The 15,977-nt window shown below is 40.5% G+C and overlaps 1 protein-coding gene across 1 annotated transcript; it reads left to right on the top strand.

Annotated features, from left to right (window-relative positions):
* The first annotated feature begins 4,428 nt into the window (after positions 1–4,428).
* Positions 4,429–8,702, top strand: LOC146521835 (uncharacterized). The gene is made up of 4 exons (XM_085140642.1): positions 4,429–6,227; positions 6,358–6,513; positions 7,380–7,472; positions 7,837–8,702. Exons 1-4 carry the CDS (start codon positions 5,235–5,237, stop codon positions 8,155–8,157), a joined length of 1,563 nt encoding a protein of 520 aa, XP_084996768.1. The 5' UTR covers positions 4,429–5,234; the 3' UTR covers positions 8,158–8,702.
* Positions 8,703–15,977: the final 7,275 nt, after the last annotated feature.

The raw sequence follows: 15,977 nt of genomic DNA, 5'->3' as shown, positions 1-15,977 counted from the left end.
TTTAAGAGGCTTATCCCTCAAAACTGTAAATACAAAAAAGTTGCACAAAATAGTTTCCCACCACAGGAAATTTATTTTGAGTGCCTTCATAGTTTTATTTTTGAAATACACCAATTTCTATATACTGCAGGAAAAACGAAAATAAATATTATTGTGCAAATTTGCAAAAAAGCAGCATATGCATCAAAATAAACTATTTCCAGCAGTGCAATATGAGTCCTAAGCATCCCAGAAACGACACAGAAAGTCATAAAGTCAAACATAACTTTTAAAAACACCAGTATAGGCTCATTGAGGCCGGGACGATAAAAAACTACATTTCCGCGAAAATGACGTCACTTCCGGTTTCGGGCGGACATGCGATAGTTCGCGCTAACGTCTATTCCAATGTAGGAAGTGTTACGAACAGCTGATCGGATCGGCAAAGCGTGTTTCTGGAATATTACGTTTTTGTTGCTGCAAGCGCTTTTTATGCAGTTTTTGCAAAGCTATATGTGGAAGGAAACTGCGACCTAGGACAAGCTGATGGCATTAGATGTAAGTACAACTCCTCAGGTTTCATATGCAAAAAAAATTATTGCGCTAGCTCACGTGGTTGCAGAGTTACCGGGATTTAAAAATAGTTAAGCAAAACAGAGCGTGCCCGCTCCGACCGGTTTTAAAGGGTTAACCGCCGTATCGGCGCTTGAAAAGTGCACAACTTGAGCTGATCTCTATGGACGACCTTCACTGAGCCACCTCTCTCTGGTTTGATTGTGAACACAGCAATGTCGGGGTGGTTCTGCTTCACCACCAAATAAGGGTTTGGTTCCCATTTATCCTGTATCTTATTCCTACCCCTGGGCTTGTGGTTGCGCAACAGCACCCGGTCACCTGACTGAAGCAGAGCGCCGCGGGACTTTCGATCATAGATTCTCTTCCTCTTCCTGGAGGCCTCCTGAGCAGCTGAGTTTGCTACCTCCACTGCTGTCCTAAGCCTCTCATGGTGATCCCTGACCCAGTCATCCAGATTATCTGCCTCAGGTTCCCTCATGTCTTTTCCTCCCAGGAGGTCAAGGGGCATTCTTGCGTCCCTCCCAATCATGAGGTAGAAAAGCGCATAACCAGTGGAGGAGTGCACACAAGTGTTATACGCCATAACCAACTCTGGCAAGTATGTTTTCCAATCCCTTTTTTTCTCTGGTGGCAGTGTTCTAAGCATATCATGCATGGTCCTATTAAACCTCTCACACTGTGCGTTACCCTGCAGATGGTAAGGACTGGTGCGACTCTTGGCAATCCCATAGGCCCTACGCAGCTCTTTTATGACACTAGCCTCAAAATTCCTCCCCTGATCTGAATGCAATCGGGCTAGACACCCGTAGTAGGTGAACCAGTGCTTTAGCAAAGCATTTGCTGTCGTCTCAGCAGTTTGGTTTCTGGTGGGGACAGCAACTGTGAACCTGGTGAACATGTCAGTAAGAACAAGGACATTTTCATACCCCCCACAGGACTTCTCCAGCACCGTATAGTCCATAGCCAGGAACTCCAGGGGTGCTGTGACATTGCTGCAGGTCATTGGGGCCCTGTGGTTAGGAAAGATATCATTTGCCAATGTGCATCGCTTACACTGCTGAACCCAGTCTTGAACATCTTTACTCATTGTAGGCCAGTAATGGCTCCTTCTCATCACAGCGAGGGTACTCTTTGCACTGAAATGCCCCCCATGCTTATATTGGCTCTCATATACCTTACGTTGCAAGGTCTCTGGGACAATGAGCTGCCTGATCTCTTCTCCATCACAGGGGTCTCTAACATACCTATACAACACACCTTTATAAAGCCTAAGGCGGTCAAACTGCTGGTGAAGTCGTCTTGTACCCGGTGTTGACATGCAAAGTTCGGCATGGCTCATTCCAGTGCCCTTCTCAACCACCCGGTACAGGGGCCCGACAACGGGATCGTTTTTCTGTGCCGCTTCCACCTCATCCCAACTTTGCCCACCGAGAGCTTTCCCAGCAGTCACCCGCACCCTGGCCTTCAGGTCAGTCTTACCATCCCCATCCACACTAGCAGGCCACAGGCACGCACTCACTTCCTCAGGACCCACTTTAATAAAGTCCTTGTCCGTGTCCTCCTGCTCAGGTTCCTCTTGGTAAGGAATCCTGGAGAGGACGTCTGCGTTCGTGTTTTGCCACCCGGGCTTGTAACACACCTCAAAGTTGTACTCAGCAAGTTGTGCTACCCACCGCTGCTCAACAGCCCCCAGATTAGCCGTTCCCAAGTAGCGCAGCGGGTTATGATCAGTAACCACGGTGAACTTGGCAAACATCAGATAGTCCCTGAATTTCTCGGTAACAGCCCATTTAAGCGCAAGAAGTTCCAGTTTAAATGCGAATTCACTCCTGGAGATGTTTTGGATTAAAGGAACCTAAACTATCATTGCTGTGGACCCTCTCTTTCATCATATAAGTCACCTAGGCCTTCTGACCGAGGATAGGAAAATCCTGCTGTAATTTGCCAGTTTATTAAGCACACACATATCCAGTTCAGACACAGTGAGTTATGACACTCACCAAAAAGAAACACACTCAGTTGTTGTTGCCAAAAAGCTGCTGAGAAATTATTTTTAACCCCATGGCGGGACATATGGAATATGAGAAAAAACATACTGGTGTGTGTCCTGCACGGACTATCACGTGCAGGACACACCAGTGTTAACCAGCCAGCTATTCCAGAAGCACCTTTGCACCCATTACCATTAATGGAGATCCTGTTTGAGTGCATTTATTTGGGCCATTTCACTGGAGTGCACACGGCTATAACCTTGTATTAGTTAATGGATTATGGAATGCAATGGTTTTTTATGTCATCTCCTGAGTCAGCATCTCAAAATAGGGGCACATTATTCATGTCTCGCACACTACATGAGCTGTACAAATTGCTGGCCATTAAATCAGTATGGACAACCCAGAGAATGATAGATTGTTGTAGCAGCTGAACAAGACTTCCAAGTTCATGACCTGTGAGTTCATTAGCTAAAAGCAAAATCTAGAGATGTCCCATTTGTTAAATATTACAATTTTGCAGTAGGATGCGGCGTTAACGTGGTCATCACAATTAACGTGAATTTTGACGCTCTTGACCCATCTGGAGCGCAGAATGGACAAACTTTGGATAAACTGCCCAAAATGATTTAACGGAGACATTTCAGGGAGTCAGTCTGGGTTCATTGTTAATTGCGTTAGTTGTGATTACAGCGTTAGCACATTTAAGCCGCATTAATGCTGAGTAACCCTCATACAATCTGTGTTAACTTGTTAACATGAATTAGCTGGTTTTATTGCGTTAATGCTATTAACACTGACAGCACTATAAAATATATTACTCACAAAAGTTCTGTATTACATGGTACAGTAAAAAAAAGTATTTAAAAACTCATACTCTTTAATAAACAAAGATGTCTGCTTTCTTTGATCATGTCACACACTGAAAAAAGTCTAACATGCAGTCATTCATTCAATCTAATAAGTGCCATTCAAAACAGAATAAAATCATTGATTTGATTGTGAAACCCTTTCTTTTTGCATTTTAAAATACCACTTTTGATTTGGATGAAACTAAATATCTGTACAAAGGACACAACGCAAAGTTTTTGATTTCTCTCAAAACATATATTTCTTTTCATGTTGAACAGATAATATCTTTAATTTGAGTCAACGTGATTTGCACTTGAACACGCCCACCAGAAATAGACCGGGACCCATTTTTATTCTGCATGGCTGCTGGAAACATCGTGTCACATCTTTGATTAATTTCATCTGAAAATAAACGTAAGTAAAGCCAAGTGTGTTACAAAAGCTTTTATAATTTGTATTGCCAAAATTGCAGAAAATAACCCCATTTAAGCTGGGTCGACAGCCACCCCCAATTTTTGCATGATTGTAGCTGCTAGCTACAAGCTAGCTAGCTATCCGGCGCGACGTTAGAACTGGTTACCAGCAACCGACCATCACAGTCGGGAATGCAAGTTAGGCAAAAAGCCGTTTTTTACCAGTATACTAACTAGCTAGCGTTACCACGATGCATCGGTGGTGGATACAGCTAGCTAGCATAAGTTCGTAGTTCATAACATTCATAGTATAACTCCGTGCTCCGCTTCGTTTGAATTTTTCTGGTGAGCTCGCGGTTTCTAGACACAAGCTTGTGTTTGTGCGCGCACGTTTGTCTCTGTCTCTCTTCATATAAATATCTGTGTGTTATGTGTGTGTACACCGAGCGCAAAAGATAATTATTAATGTGCATGATTTAGAGACAGAAATAACAAGCCAGCATATAAGATCAATGACATAAGACTAATTCCTTCAATTGACTTTCAGGCGCAGCTCGGAAAAATGTGCATTTTCTGAATTAATTTTAACAGCAAAAAATTGACCCTATGCCAAACTTAGTCACTAATGGCTGGTCTGTAGACTGTTTGGTAAACCTAAATCAAATTATAGTACTAGCTTTTTATAAGGATGTGTATGTCATGTTACGTATTTCTTGGTTTTTCTATGCTATGTGTTTTATAGAGAAGTAACATTATTCTTTTTTTTCTGTATGCTTTCAGAACAACAGATCGCTCCATCCATTCCATGGCTGAAGTATACATTTTCATTTAATCTGAACAGGTATCATTTTGCATTTACACTGCACATCCTTTTTAAACATTTCATAATAATCTAGACCCTCCCTCATTATCCTCTCATTCACCTTGCTGATGTGTTGGCACTATTGTGTGCAATAATTGCTCTCTCGGCTTCACCCAGGTGTGTGCTCAGTGCTGGTTGTGTAGGGAGATGTGCCCCATTTCCCCTTTTCTAGTCTTCGTAATTGAAAAGCACTCTGAAAATCACTTTTGTAGTAGTAGTGGTCTTCTCTTGCCTCCTCTGGTCTCCATGGAAGAGCATGTCCACAAAAAAGTCAAGGTTGGACTTAGAGCACACTTTATCTTCTGTGCAATACAGGCTAGAAAAGTCCATGACATAACTGGACCACTTTTGGCTTTGGAAAATGTCCTTTGTATAGGATAAGGTGTGGTTGTACACACTAAACATGCAATCCAAATTTGCAGTCTTCTGTGACAGTACCCTTATAACATATGTTCAAAAACCTGCAGTGGGAGCTGATACTGTGTTGTCTCTTTCCTTTGTGTTATTTTATGTTGTAAGTTTTGTGTACACTAGCGCTGAGAGGCAACTTGATCCACAAATATGGCAAATCCCATACGACTCCTCATTTTGTTGAGTGACAATAGCTCTGAGAGGATGGATCTATCAAGGGTGCCAGACACAGTTGAAGAGCTCATTGAACAAGTTAAAGAGTCATGCAAAGTTGCTGGAGGTATCAGGCTGCAATATAAAGATGTAGACTTTGGTGGAACATTTGTGAATTTGAACTCAACCTCCATGATCAAGGATCTTACCACCATCAAGGTCATACCGTCTGCTACTGAAACATTAATTTTAGAATTTGTAGAAAGTGACCTAGATACAAGCTCCATCTCAACACACACTGATGACACAGTCATACTAAGCAGCAGCTCCTCTGAGAAACTCCGCACAGAGCCCTGGCCAAAGGAGTTCAACATCCCACAATTCTCTTTTGAAACAGAAGGTCAACTTGAGAAAGGGAATGCGGAATACACAAAGGACCAAACCAGGCTCACACCTACATCGAAAATGTTGTCCGACATTCTGGAAAGACTGGCAGAGAAGATTTTCTCCTACAAGGCGTACCCCAGTGATGCAGACCTGAGTGACGTTGCGGAGGCTCTGACAAGGAAACATCCCTGCTTGAGGCAACCAGACTCCTTCAATGAGAGCTACGGATGGAAACTCAGACTAAAGACTAAGATGAGCAATTACCGCACTCAGCTTAAGTCACATGGACTTGCATCTGAGCTCTTAGTAAATACCCTCAAATCAAAGTCACGAGAAGATCCTGTTCCCAAGCCAGCCAAGAACAACAAAAAGGCAAGAAGAGGTGAGGCCAATTACTATCCTCAGACCAGCAGTGAGAATCCAGAAAGCCTAGAACTAGAGCGAATATCTCTCCTGACCGATTTAAAGAAGAGAAACAATGAGAAAACTGTACGAGAGAAGATGGCCAGGACCTTCGAATTCAGGAGGAAAGAGGTTGTGGATAAGAAGCCTGACATCAAGAACCTCTTGGAAAGATGGCCAGGTCTATTTCAGATGGAAGAGGTATAACTTTAACTTTTTTGTACTAATGCCTTTTATCATAGTTTGGAAATGGGAAATATATGTTTTGACTTTTTCTTGTTGGAAGTTGGTCTTTAAAAAAATGTATTGTACACTGTCTACTCGTGTACAGATTAATGCAGAGTTTCTGCGGGTTACTGCAGTTCCCCTGCTAACCAGATTCATGGCCCAGCTGGACAAGCACTCCCCACAGCTACTTAAAATAATCAGAAAGAAAGGAGGGACAACCAAAGCAAAAACTGCCATAATCCTAGAGTTTCTTGATCAGGTAGGGTGTATATAATTAACTATTAACATGACAGTTAGCATTTTAACCCCTGTATCTAATGAGAATTTGTATCCTGTTACAGTTTTATTTTGGTAACGTCAGTGATTATGGCTGTGACCTTTTAAAATGTTGAAAGGAAGTGTGGGCTTTGTCCTTGAATGAATGAAGACATTTATTGTCATTATACAAGTACAGAGCACAACTACAACAAAATTGTTTTTGGAGACACATTTTCACTCTCACTCGCCAGATACACATACATACATATATACGTATAAACTTTTATTTAGGGACAAGAAAGCATATGCCGCTTTTCCACCGACAGAACACGGTGTGGCTCAGTTCACTTTAGCCCCCTGCGGACGCTTTTCCACCGCCTTTACACCTGATTGGCCCGGGTGTGTGTGGTGCCCATGTGATGTGATATAGAAGCGCTCCCACAAAAGGCTTTAAAAAAAAACTCCCAGCAACCATACTCCATTGACTTTGGACCATGGCGACTTCCTCCACAAGAACCAAAAATCAAACCAATCAAAATGAACCACAGACAGAGCAAAGTACAAAAACACACATATATTGCGATTGTTGTTGTTCTTCGGGCTGTGACGTTGCGGACAAAGACTTTTGCGTGAGACTTTTCATAGCCAGATGGGTTCGCCCCTGTTCCCAGTTACGTCCGCTTTATGTTTCCACTGCAACAAGCGAGTTCATCCGCGCTAAACTGAACTGCTCTCAAGCGCACCGTGCCGATTTGTCGGTGGAAAAGGGGCATTAGTCACCTCACAAGGATAGAGAGGTGAAAAAAAATTCCTCTCACGCAGCATACTCTCCATATTGCATAGTAACAATTTTAACTGTTCCTGCAGGATGCTGATGCTGACATTAGGAGGGAGTGTATACTTAAATCTCTCATTATCTACCTTGGAGAACGTGTTGAGGACTTGATAAAAGAATACATGGTATGTCCATATCTGTTCTGTCTCTACATGAGATGCAGTCTCTTGATGTAAATTTGACAACTCTGCTATTAAATGCAGTGATTAATGTAGGACAGCAACGATTAATCAACTCATCAAGTTAATATCTTAGGGTTCTGTATTGTTTTCTTTTTTTTCTTGGGCTTTGTGGAACATTTATGAAAATGTTCCACCATTGATTTAATTTAATGATTATGCAATTCACAATCTGATTAGTCAAATAATTTTTCTAATAATCTGTGACCAAACAACTATCAAAATAGTAGTTTATTATGGTCAAAGATTTATCAGGTGTGCCAGACTTCAGTTCTTCACTTGTACATTTTGTTCCATATTTTACCTCAAGATATCCCAGAAAGATGAAGCTGAGGAAGAGCTGCAGAGTACCACCATGGCACTCTTTGTCTTCAGGGACAACTCAAGCCTCCTACATCAGCCTCGAGACATCAGGATAATCATTGATGGTGTGGAAGTCCTGAATGAGTTGCCTTCTGTGGCAGCTGGAGTGGCAATGGTCTTTGGACTCTGTTATGCTCTTAATATGGAATATCCACGAGGATTCAGGTTCACCTTTGAGGCTCTTCAAAGGATTATGATGGAGCTTGACTTTAACAAGATGACCTCTAAGATTCGCAAACTTAATTGTGAACTTAACACTGCACAGTAGTGTGTTTGCATGCATGTGTGCATGTGTGCTTGGTTATTTTACTTGGTTGGCCTGCAGTGGTATTCTACATTCAAAAATTATAAGAACACCCATTTGAAAGGGAGATTTAAGTTGATTTCATTGATACATGTGTAGATTTTTTTTTACATTGTACAGGCACAGTGCACATATAAACGTTTTTGAGTACTTGCAAATTGGTTTAAAAAGAGTTTTTATAATGGTTTTATGCCAGTTTTAGACAGGTTGCAGGTTTTATACTGGTTTTCAAAAGATTGCAGGTTTTATACTGGTTTTCAAAAGATTGCAGGTTTTATAAAACAAACATTTCTATAATCATTTCTGCCGTAGCACTAAATCTGTATATTACTAATCCTCTCTATTGATTATAGTTAAAATGGTTTGGAACAATAAATAATTTTGAAATAATTGGTTGGCCATCTGTCTTGTTTTCTATAGGAAATGCAGAGCATTTTTGAACTGAAATAAAATGAAATGTAAAAAATATAGTTTGAATATATGTAAATCAATTACCTGGCTTCAACACAAACATATTAGTTCATGTTAATTTGGTTCAATGTGAATACATTAGCTTGGTTAAATTTCAATATATTGGCTTGGTTCAATAATTAAAATATGGTTCTATGTAAAAAAATCAATTTGGATCAATGCAAAATTTAAAGTTTCAGTCAAGTCTAGTAATATTGTTTATATCAACATAAAAGTCTCAGGTCATATCAAGTGACTCAATTTGGATTCTATGAAGTCAAATATTTTGGATGTGACAATTGGACATCATTTTTTTTAATTTGAATAGGGTTATTCTTTTTACAGTGCATATCTTCCATCTCCTTTTCACTCTACTAGAATTCAGTATTTGTTTGTCTGGCATGATGCTTATGAATAACTCAGGTCATAAGCAAAAACAAGAGAGCGGCTGTTATGGCACCTGTGTGTAATTTGCTGGGGGGCTCTTAAGACCAGCGTTCTCAAACATTCCTTGCCGGAACGTCAGCTAACCCACGTTAGTGAGAGCCATAGCTCGGTAAACCCTGTTTTACTGTTTTTATCTCGCTAACCCTGTCTACTTACCTCTGCAGCTTCACAGTTGATTGGATCTTGCTGCCTGTAACCACTCAACTCCCCGTCGCTGGCCTGCTACTATTCTCGGCGCTATTCACCTGCCTGCCTTCCTGCCCTACACTTCACAGTGAGTGTACACGAACTGGTTCAGCCTTACTCGGACCACTAATCCCCTCCTAGCCTCGCCATCAACCCAGACAAGTTTAGACTATGTATTTCGTTGCCACCACTTCTTGGACTGCTGCGTGGGGCACGCATTGACTCTACACTCCTTTCATCACAGTGACTCAGAGAAACCCTGCGACCCTGTACCTTGTATGCCTGCTCCGGAAAATCCCAAATAACGTGCCCAGCCCGATAAAGAGACTATTTCCTTTTGGCTTTGCTGCTGCACACGCAGTGTGATTCTTGTTTATTTGGTTAAACAATTATTTTGGAGATGGTCTAGCCAAGACTTGTTTACTTTCTCAACATTCCTGGTAAAAGCTTATCTGCTAGCCCTTGCTAATCATAGTGTGTTTGTAGCTATAGATTCTTAGTACCATAATCAGTTAGCTACCTATGTTAGTAGGTAGCCAATGTTCAGAGGTTTATGTTTTCCCTCTCACCCTTAGTTCACGATTAACATTTTTGTTTCTTTTACCTCCTCCATGGTCTGCCATTTTTGAGTGCCAAATAAATTGTTCGTTTGCACTATACCTCCGAGCCTCCGTTTGGTGTCTGCATTTGAGTCCACTTACCTGTGTCTGGCCGCCCGGTCGTGACACAACCTGCCACTGTTTTAAAACAAATAATTTGAAAATAGAGTTTATTGTTTTAGAATAAATAGCTTCCCTAACTTTTTAAACTAATGCAAATGAATATTTTTTTCCATATCATTTTAAAATAGTCATTCATATTTTTTTCATTAAGAATTACAATGGTGAGTAATAAAACAAATCTTTTGCATTTTTGTATAATTTTCCTTTACTGCCAGTTGCCCTGTCCTGCACTCATAACCCCACACGTCTGTCACCACTGCCATGACAGGTAGTGCCTAACTGGTCCAGAAGCTCGTCGACCCGGGGCCTGGGGTAAGCATCAAACCGTGGCATCTTATTCACCTTGTGATAGCCAACACAGAATCGTATAGATCCATCTTTCTTCATAATCAGAAGTATGGGGCTAAACCACACACTGTGCGACTCTTCTATTACTCCCAGCTTCAGCATCTCAGCCAATTCCCCCTGAACTATTTGTCGTTTATGTTCAGGCAGCCTGTAGGGCCGTGAATGCACTGTCATGCTTGTCACGCATGACGTTGTTGACTGACCAGGGCACATCATACATGTCTTGCACGCTAAAAGAGCTGTATGAATTACTGGGCATTCGCAGTGTGCTTCGCACAGAGAATTCCCAGGCTGTAAAGAGACTAATATGATCTGTCAAACACTCTCTATATTGGTTATTTTTATTTTTCCAGAACATGAGGGCAGTCTCCTTGACAAAGCATGGGGCGGCGAGAAACATGTGGGCTGTATTAATCTCTGTAGTTACGTCATCCGAGTTGCCCAACAAGCAAACCTTAGGGGAGGCTGGAATGTTACATTTCAGACACTTTTATGAGTCTTCATATATCCAGCACCAAAACCTCTGAACTGGTGGACATAACCAAAGAGCGTGGATGTAATTGTCAGGTGTATTGTTATAAGTTTATTTTGTGACCCAGAAAGAGTAATATTTCAAACTCCGCCACTCTGTGCTCCTCCGCCACTGCCTCGTTTGAGTTTTGGATGAAATGGATTCTGGGATATTGCATTTCGTCATTTCAAGCTGATTGGAGACCAAAACAGCCAATCAGATTTTTTTGCATCCAAGTCTATGACTGGCTGGTTTTGTGGCACAAATATTACGGTGTACAGAAAGAGTTGAGCATGCACGGGCAGAAATATTGAGAGCGCAAGCAACACATTGCAAGTAACCACAAATGCAAAAACTGAGCGAGAGGGGCTGCTATTGTGTGTGTGTATGGATAATATCAAACACTGAAATACATTTTTTGCACGCAGCAATGGATTTTGTTCACTCAAATATAGCTTTTCTTCGCTCAAAATAAATTTCTCCTCAAAATGCCACACTTGCACCTGCAAAATTATTTTTACGTGCATATTTCAGAAGCGCAGACAGGCAGACAGAGGAGAGCTTAAGTTTGACCAGGTACCAAAACAAAAATAAAATTTGTTTTTAACTCCATGAGTCTTGGCACACTGATCGCTCAAGGAATGAGGATATATGGCATGGAAAAAAACATGTTAATGTCTGACTGACAGCTTTTAATGAAGAGGGTGTGTACCTGACACATTCCTTAAGCTCCACTCACAAGTATCTTAAAAGAATGTGAAACACTCGTTTTTGTTTCCCATGACAAGATACTGGGAATGTCCTGGCTTTAACTGTAATTACTGCACAACAAGGTAACAAATGCTCTGACTTGATCTCTTTATATTATCCTTTTAGGTATTTTCCTCCTCTAACATTACTGTCAATAGTAACTTCCTGGCTTTAATCTTCTAATGGAATGCAAATACAGTGGGGCAAAAAAGTATTTAGTCAGCCACCGATTGTGCAAGTTCCCCCACTTAAAATGATGACAGAGGTCAGTAATTTGCACCAGAGGTACACTTCAACTGTGAGAGACAGAATGTGAAAAAAAAATCCATGAATTCACATGGTAGGATTTGTAAAGAATTTATTCGTAAATCAGGGTTGAAAATAAGTATTTGGTCACCTCAAACAAGGAAAATCCCTGGCTCTCACAGACCTGTAACGTCTTCTGTAAGAAGCTTTTCTGTCCCCCACTCGTTACCTGTATGAATGGCACCTGTTTGACCTCATCATCTGTATAAAAGACACCTGTCCACAGCCTCAACCAGTCAGACTCCAAACTCCGCCATGGCCAAGACCAAAGAGCTTTCGAAGGACACCAGGAAAAGAATTGTAGACCTTCACCAGACTGGGAAGAGTGAATCTACAATAGGCAAGCAGCTTGGTGTGAAAAAATCAACTGTGGGAGCAATCATCAGAAAATGGAAGACATACAAGACCACTGATAATCTCCCTCGATCTGGGGCTCCACGCAAGATCTCATCCCGTGGGGTCAAAATGATCATGAGAACGGTGAGCAAAGATCCCAGAACCACACGGGGGGACCTGGTGAATGACCTGCAGAGAGCTGGGACCAAAGTAACAAAGGTCACCATCAGTAACACACTACAACGGCAGGGAATCAAATCCCGCAGTGCCAGACGTGTTCCGCTGCTGAAGCCAGTGCATGTCCAGGCCCGTCTGAAGTTTGCCAGAGAGCACATGGATGATACAGCAGAGGATTGGGAGAATGTCATGTGGTCAGATGAAACCAAAGTAGAACTTTTTGGTATAAACTCAACTCGTCGTGTTTGGAGGAAGAAGAATACTGAGTTGCATCCCAAGAACACCATACCTACTGTGAAGCATGGGGGTGGAAACATCATGCTATGGGGCTGTTTTTCTGCCAAGGGGACAGGACGACTGATCCGTGTTAAGAACAGAATGAATGGGGCCAAGTATCGTGAGATTTTGAGCCAAAACCTCCTTCCATCAGTGAGAACTTTGAAGATGAAACGAGGCTGGGTCTTCCAACATGACAATGATCCAAAACACACCACCCGGGCAACAAAGGAGTGGCTCCGTAAGAAGCATTTGAAAGTCCTGGAGTGGCCTAGCCAGTCTCCAGACCTCAACCCCATAGAAAATCTGTGGCGGGAGTTGAAAGTCCGTGTTGCTCGGCGACAGCCCCAAAACATCACTGCTCTTGAGAAGATCTGCATGGAGGAATGGGCCAAAATACCAGCTACTGTGTGTGCAAACCTGGTAAAGACCTATAGTAAATGTTTGACCTCTGTTATTGCCAACAAAGGTTATGTTACAAAGTATTGAGTTGTATTTTTGTTATTGACAAAATACTTATTTTCCACCCTGATTTACGAATAAATTCTTTACAAATCCTACCATGTGAATTCATGGATTTTTTTTTCACATTCTGTCTCTCACAGTTGAAGTGTACCTCTGGTGCAAATTACTGACCTCTGTCATCATTTTAAGTGGGGGAACTTGCACAATCGGTGGCTGACTAAATACTTTTTTGCCCCACTGTAGTTACAAAACTGAGATAATTTCCTTCCATGAAAATTCCCTCTGCAAATGTCTAAACTCCGCTCACCTTCCAGTTTGTTAAACTCTCAGGACATACAGTTAGGTCCATAATTTGTTGACCAAAATATTATTATATAATATTAACAAACAATTAAAATGTATTTGAAGTATAGACTTTCAGCATTAAAGAAGATGACATTATCGATTTCTTTTTTTTTTTTTTTTTTGACATTGTACACCAATTTTAGGCACTAAATTGTAATTGGAAAATTAGCTGACAAGCACTTTCAGGACCTAATGAGGACTGCCCCCTTGTTTCATGAAAAATGACTCAGACATAATCTTCTTAACTACATTCAAAGTAAATTCAATGAATGTATCACTTTTCAAGTTTAAATATGAGACTGGAAGAGATGTCAGTGCACGAGATGAAGTCATGCATCATACACCATAAGCCAAAACTTATGGTGTATGTTAAAAGGAGGGGATTCACTGACCAGCTAAGCAACACGTAAAGGCCTGAAAGACCACCGAAGGGCATGTAGTTTTTTTGGGGGAAAAAACCCCAACTTTGTAACATCTAATTGTGTAGCACAGTGGTGCAGTGGCTAGACTGCCTACCTGAGCAATAGTAATAAGTGAAAAGTGCTAGTGTCTGGACTGCGTTGGCATCTCCAGTGTTAATGAGATCTAGGTTCTGGTTTAAGAGATTTACTTGCCGCCTTCAACTCAGTGTACAAACTATTATTTTAGGTAGATTAATAAGGGAATTAAAACTAGATGTCATGTAGCTTGATAATTGAACATTGAGACAGGTCCTGCCCTTTCTCATAAACCTAATCTTGTGTAAGGTTTTATATTCTGTAATTAAACCAATGCAAGGTAACTAGATAACTATATAAACTGGCACAAGTCCCTTGCAACTGATTGTCGCTGCATACCTACTTTTAATAAAGGCCGCTTAGAATGAAGAGTACAAAAGGCTTGTTTCATTGTTTCATTACGTGTTTCTTTAACTAGAACTTTTATTTACATTGTTTGGTAGTCTAGGTTAATTTTCACTAATCACATGCTCTTATCCACTGCCTGGTTAATGCTTATGATATTTTAACTTCTATTTTAATGGGTGTTGAGTTGGATTTTTCTTTGTTTGTTTATTTCCAATAATGTTTAATATATTTACACTTTGTCTGATTTTATTTGCTTAAAAAAATTCAAATTGTTAAAGTCTGTCGTGGAAAATGTCATATTCCAGGCCAGCTGGAAATTCAGGAGTGATTCATAATAATTCACTGAATTATTATTAAACTTAATTATTAATACCAGAAGCAGAAAAAGTCACATCAAAGCACAGGGTGAATGTCAGACAATGGTGCTAAGCTTAAAGGTTTGCAAAGTCATTTACTACAAATCTTAAACACAGAGATGCACACATGCATGCACAAGAACACATACACATGAACACAAACCTAATCTACCTTACACAAGAGATACAATGCTGTCAGAACACTTTTTGGTTCCTCTTACTATCAGAAAGACATCGAAGAAGACAGAGTAAAGGGTATTTTATTTCATGCCTTTAGCTTGTATGTATACCTTACTTTACTTGACCTACTTGAGTTGATGACGCATGTTTTCTTTAAAAAAAAATATGTCACTTTCATATGATTTGTAATTGCAATAAGAGGATTGAGCTTTTGTTCTCAACTATTCAAACACTGCAGTTTTTAAAATGAGCAATTCATTTTAAAAGACGTTTGTTTTTTCTTGAATACTTCTTTTCATTGGTATCTATTCATAGATGTCTTCTTAAACAGATGCATGTCACGTTCCTCAAGTTTTACTCATGAATCATTTAAAAATGTCAACATCTACTTATACTTCAATTTCATAGAACAGTTTCATTCTACCATGACCAGGAGCAAGGGGATCGGATGATACCAGAGTTTAACCTGTGTTTCCACCTATGTTTTAATCTCAATTGCAATGTTGACTTCCTACTAGTCTGGGTGAGTTGCTTGCTACAAGGTTTATTCATGCCAGGACATGAATAAACCTTGAAGCAATGAACACATACAGATGCAATGAATCCGTTTTTCTTGTAGGAGACACACCTAACTCAGGACAGTGAGTTATGATGTGTTTATAAAGACATTTTAATTAACAGGAATGAAGAACATGTAAAGGTGAAAGCCATGCCATGGTGAAATAATTTTATGTTAAGTTTAGATCCATACTTTTGGTATGCTGTGCATTCCTCGTACATTTTCCTTCTCAGAAAGATACGGTATGTACTGGTCGAGGCTGGTGTGTTTTGGCTTTTTAATGAAGCCACTTTGAAAAGCACTTGGGGAATGTGGCCTCAGTGGCATGCACATTGACGCAGACAATGACCTTTACTTTTCTGTTTAGCATACCACTGAAAATGTTCCACTTTAATAAATATTTCTTTGCTTACAGAAATGTTTCGTTTGGATCTGAAAAATGTTTTCTTCAAAATTTCCCTCATATTTTTATTATTTTCTTTTTTAATCTCTCTCTCTCTCTCTCTCCCTGTATGGGGTTATGTC

Source organism: Neolamprologus multifasciatus, chromosome 3 (genome assembly GCF_963576455.1).
Source record: "Neolamprologus multifasciatus chromosome 3, fNeoMul1.2, whole genome shotgun sequence".
In the NCBI taxonomy this organism is placed as follows: Eukaryota; Metazoa; Chordata; class Actinopteri; order Cichliformes; family Cichlidae; genus Neolamprologus; species Neolamprologus multifasciatus.
Note: the sequence above shows the minus strand (reverse complement) of the source record. Positions and strands in the feature narration are given on the sequence as shown.

What these genes read in the sequence shown, in the direction of transcription:
- LOC146521835 (XM_085140642.1), top strand. Translation starts at nt 5,235, where the DNA reads ATGGCAAATCCCATACGACTCCTCATTTTGTTGAGTGACAATAGCTCT. An exon ending in GTCTATTTCAGATGGAAGAG is followed by an intron (nt 6,228 to 6,357) that starts GTATAACTTTAA and finishes ACTCGTGTACAG; the next exon opens with ATTAATGCAGAGTTTCTGCG. An exon ending in TCCTAGAGTTTCTTGATCAG is followed by an intron (nt 6,514 to 7,379) that starts GTAGGGTGTATA and finishes CTGTTCCTGCAG; the next exon opens with GATGCTGATGCTGACATTAG.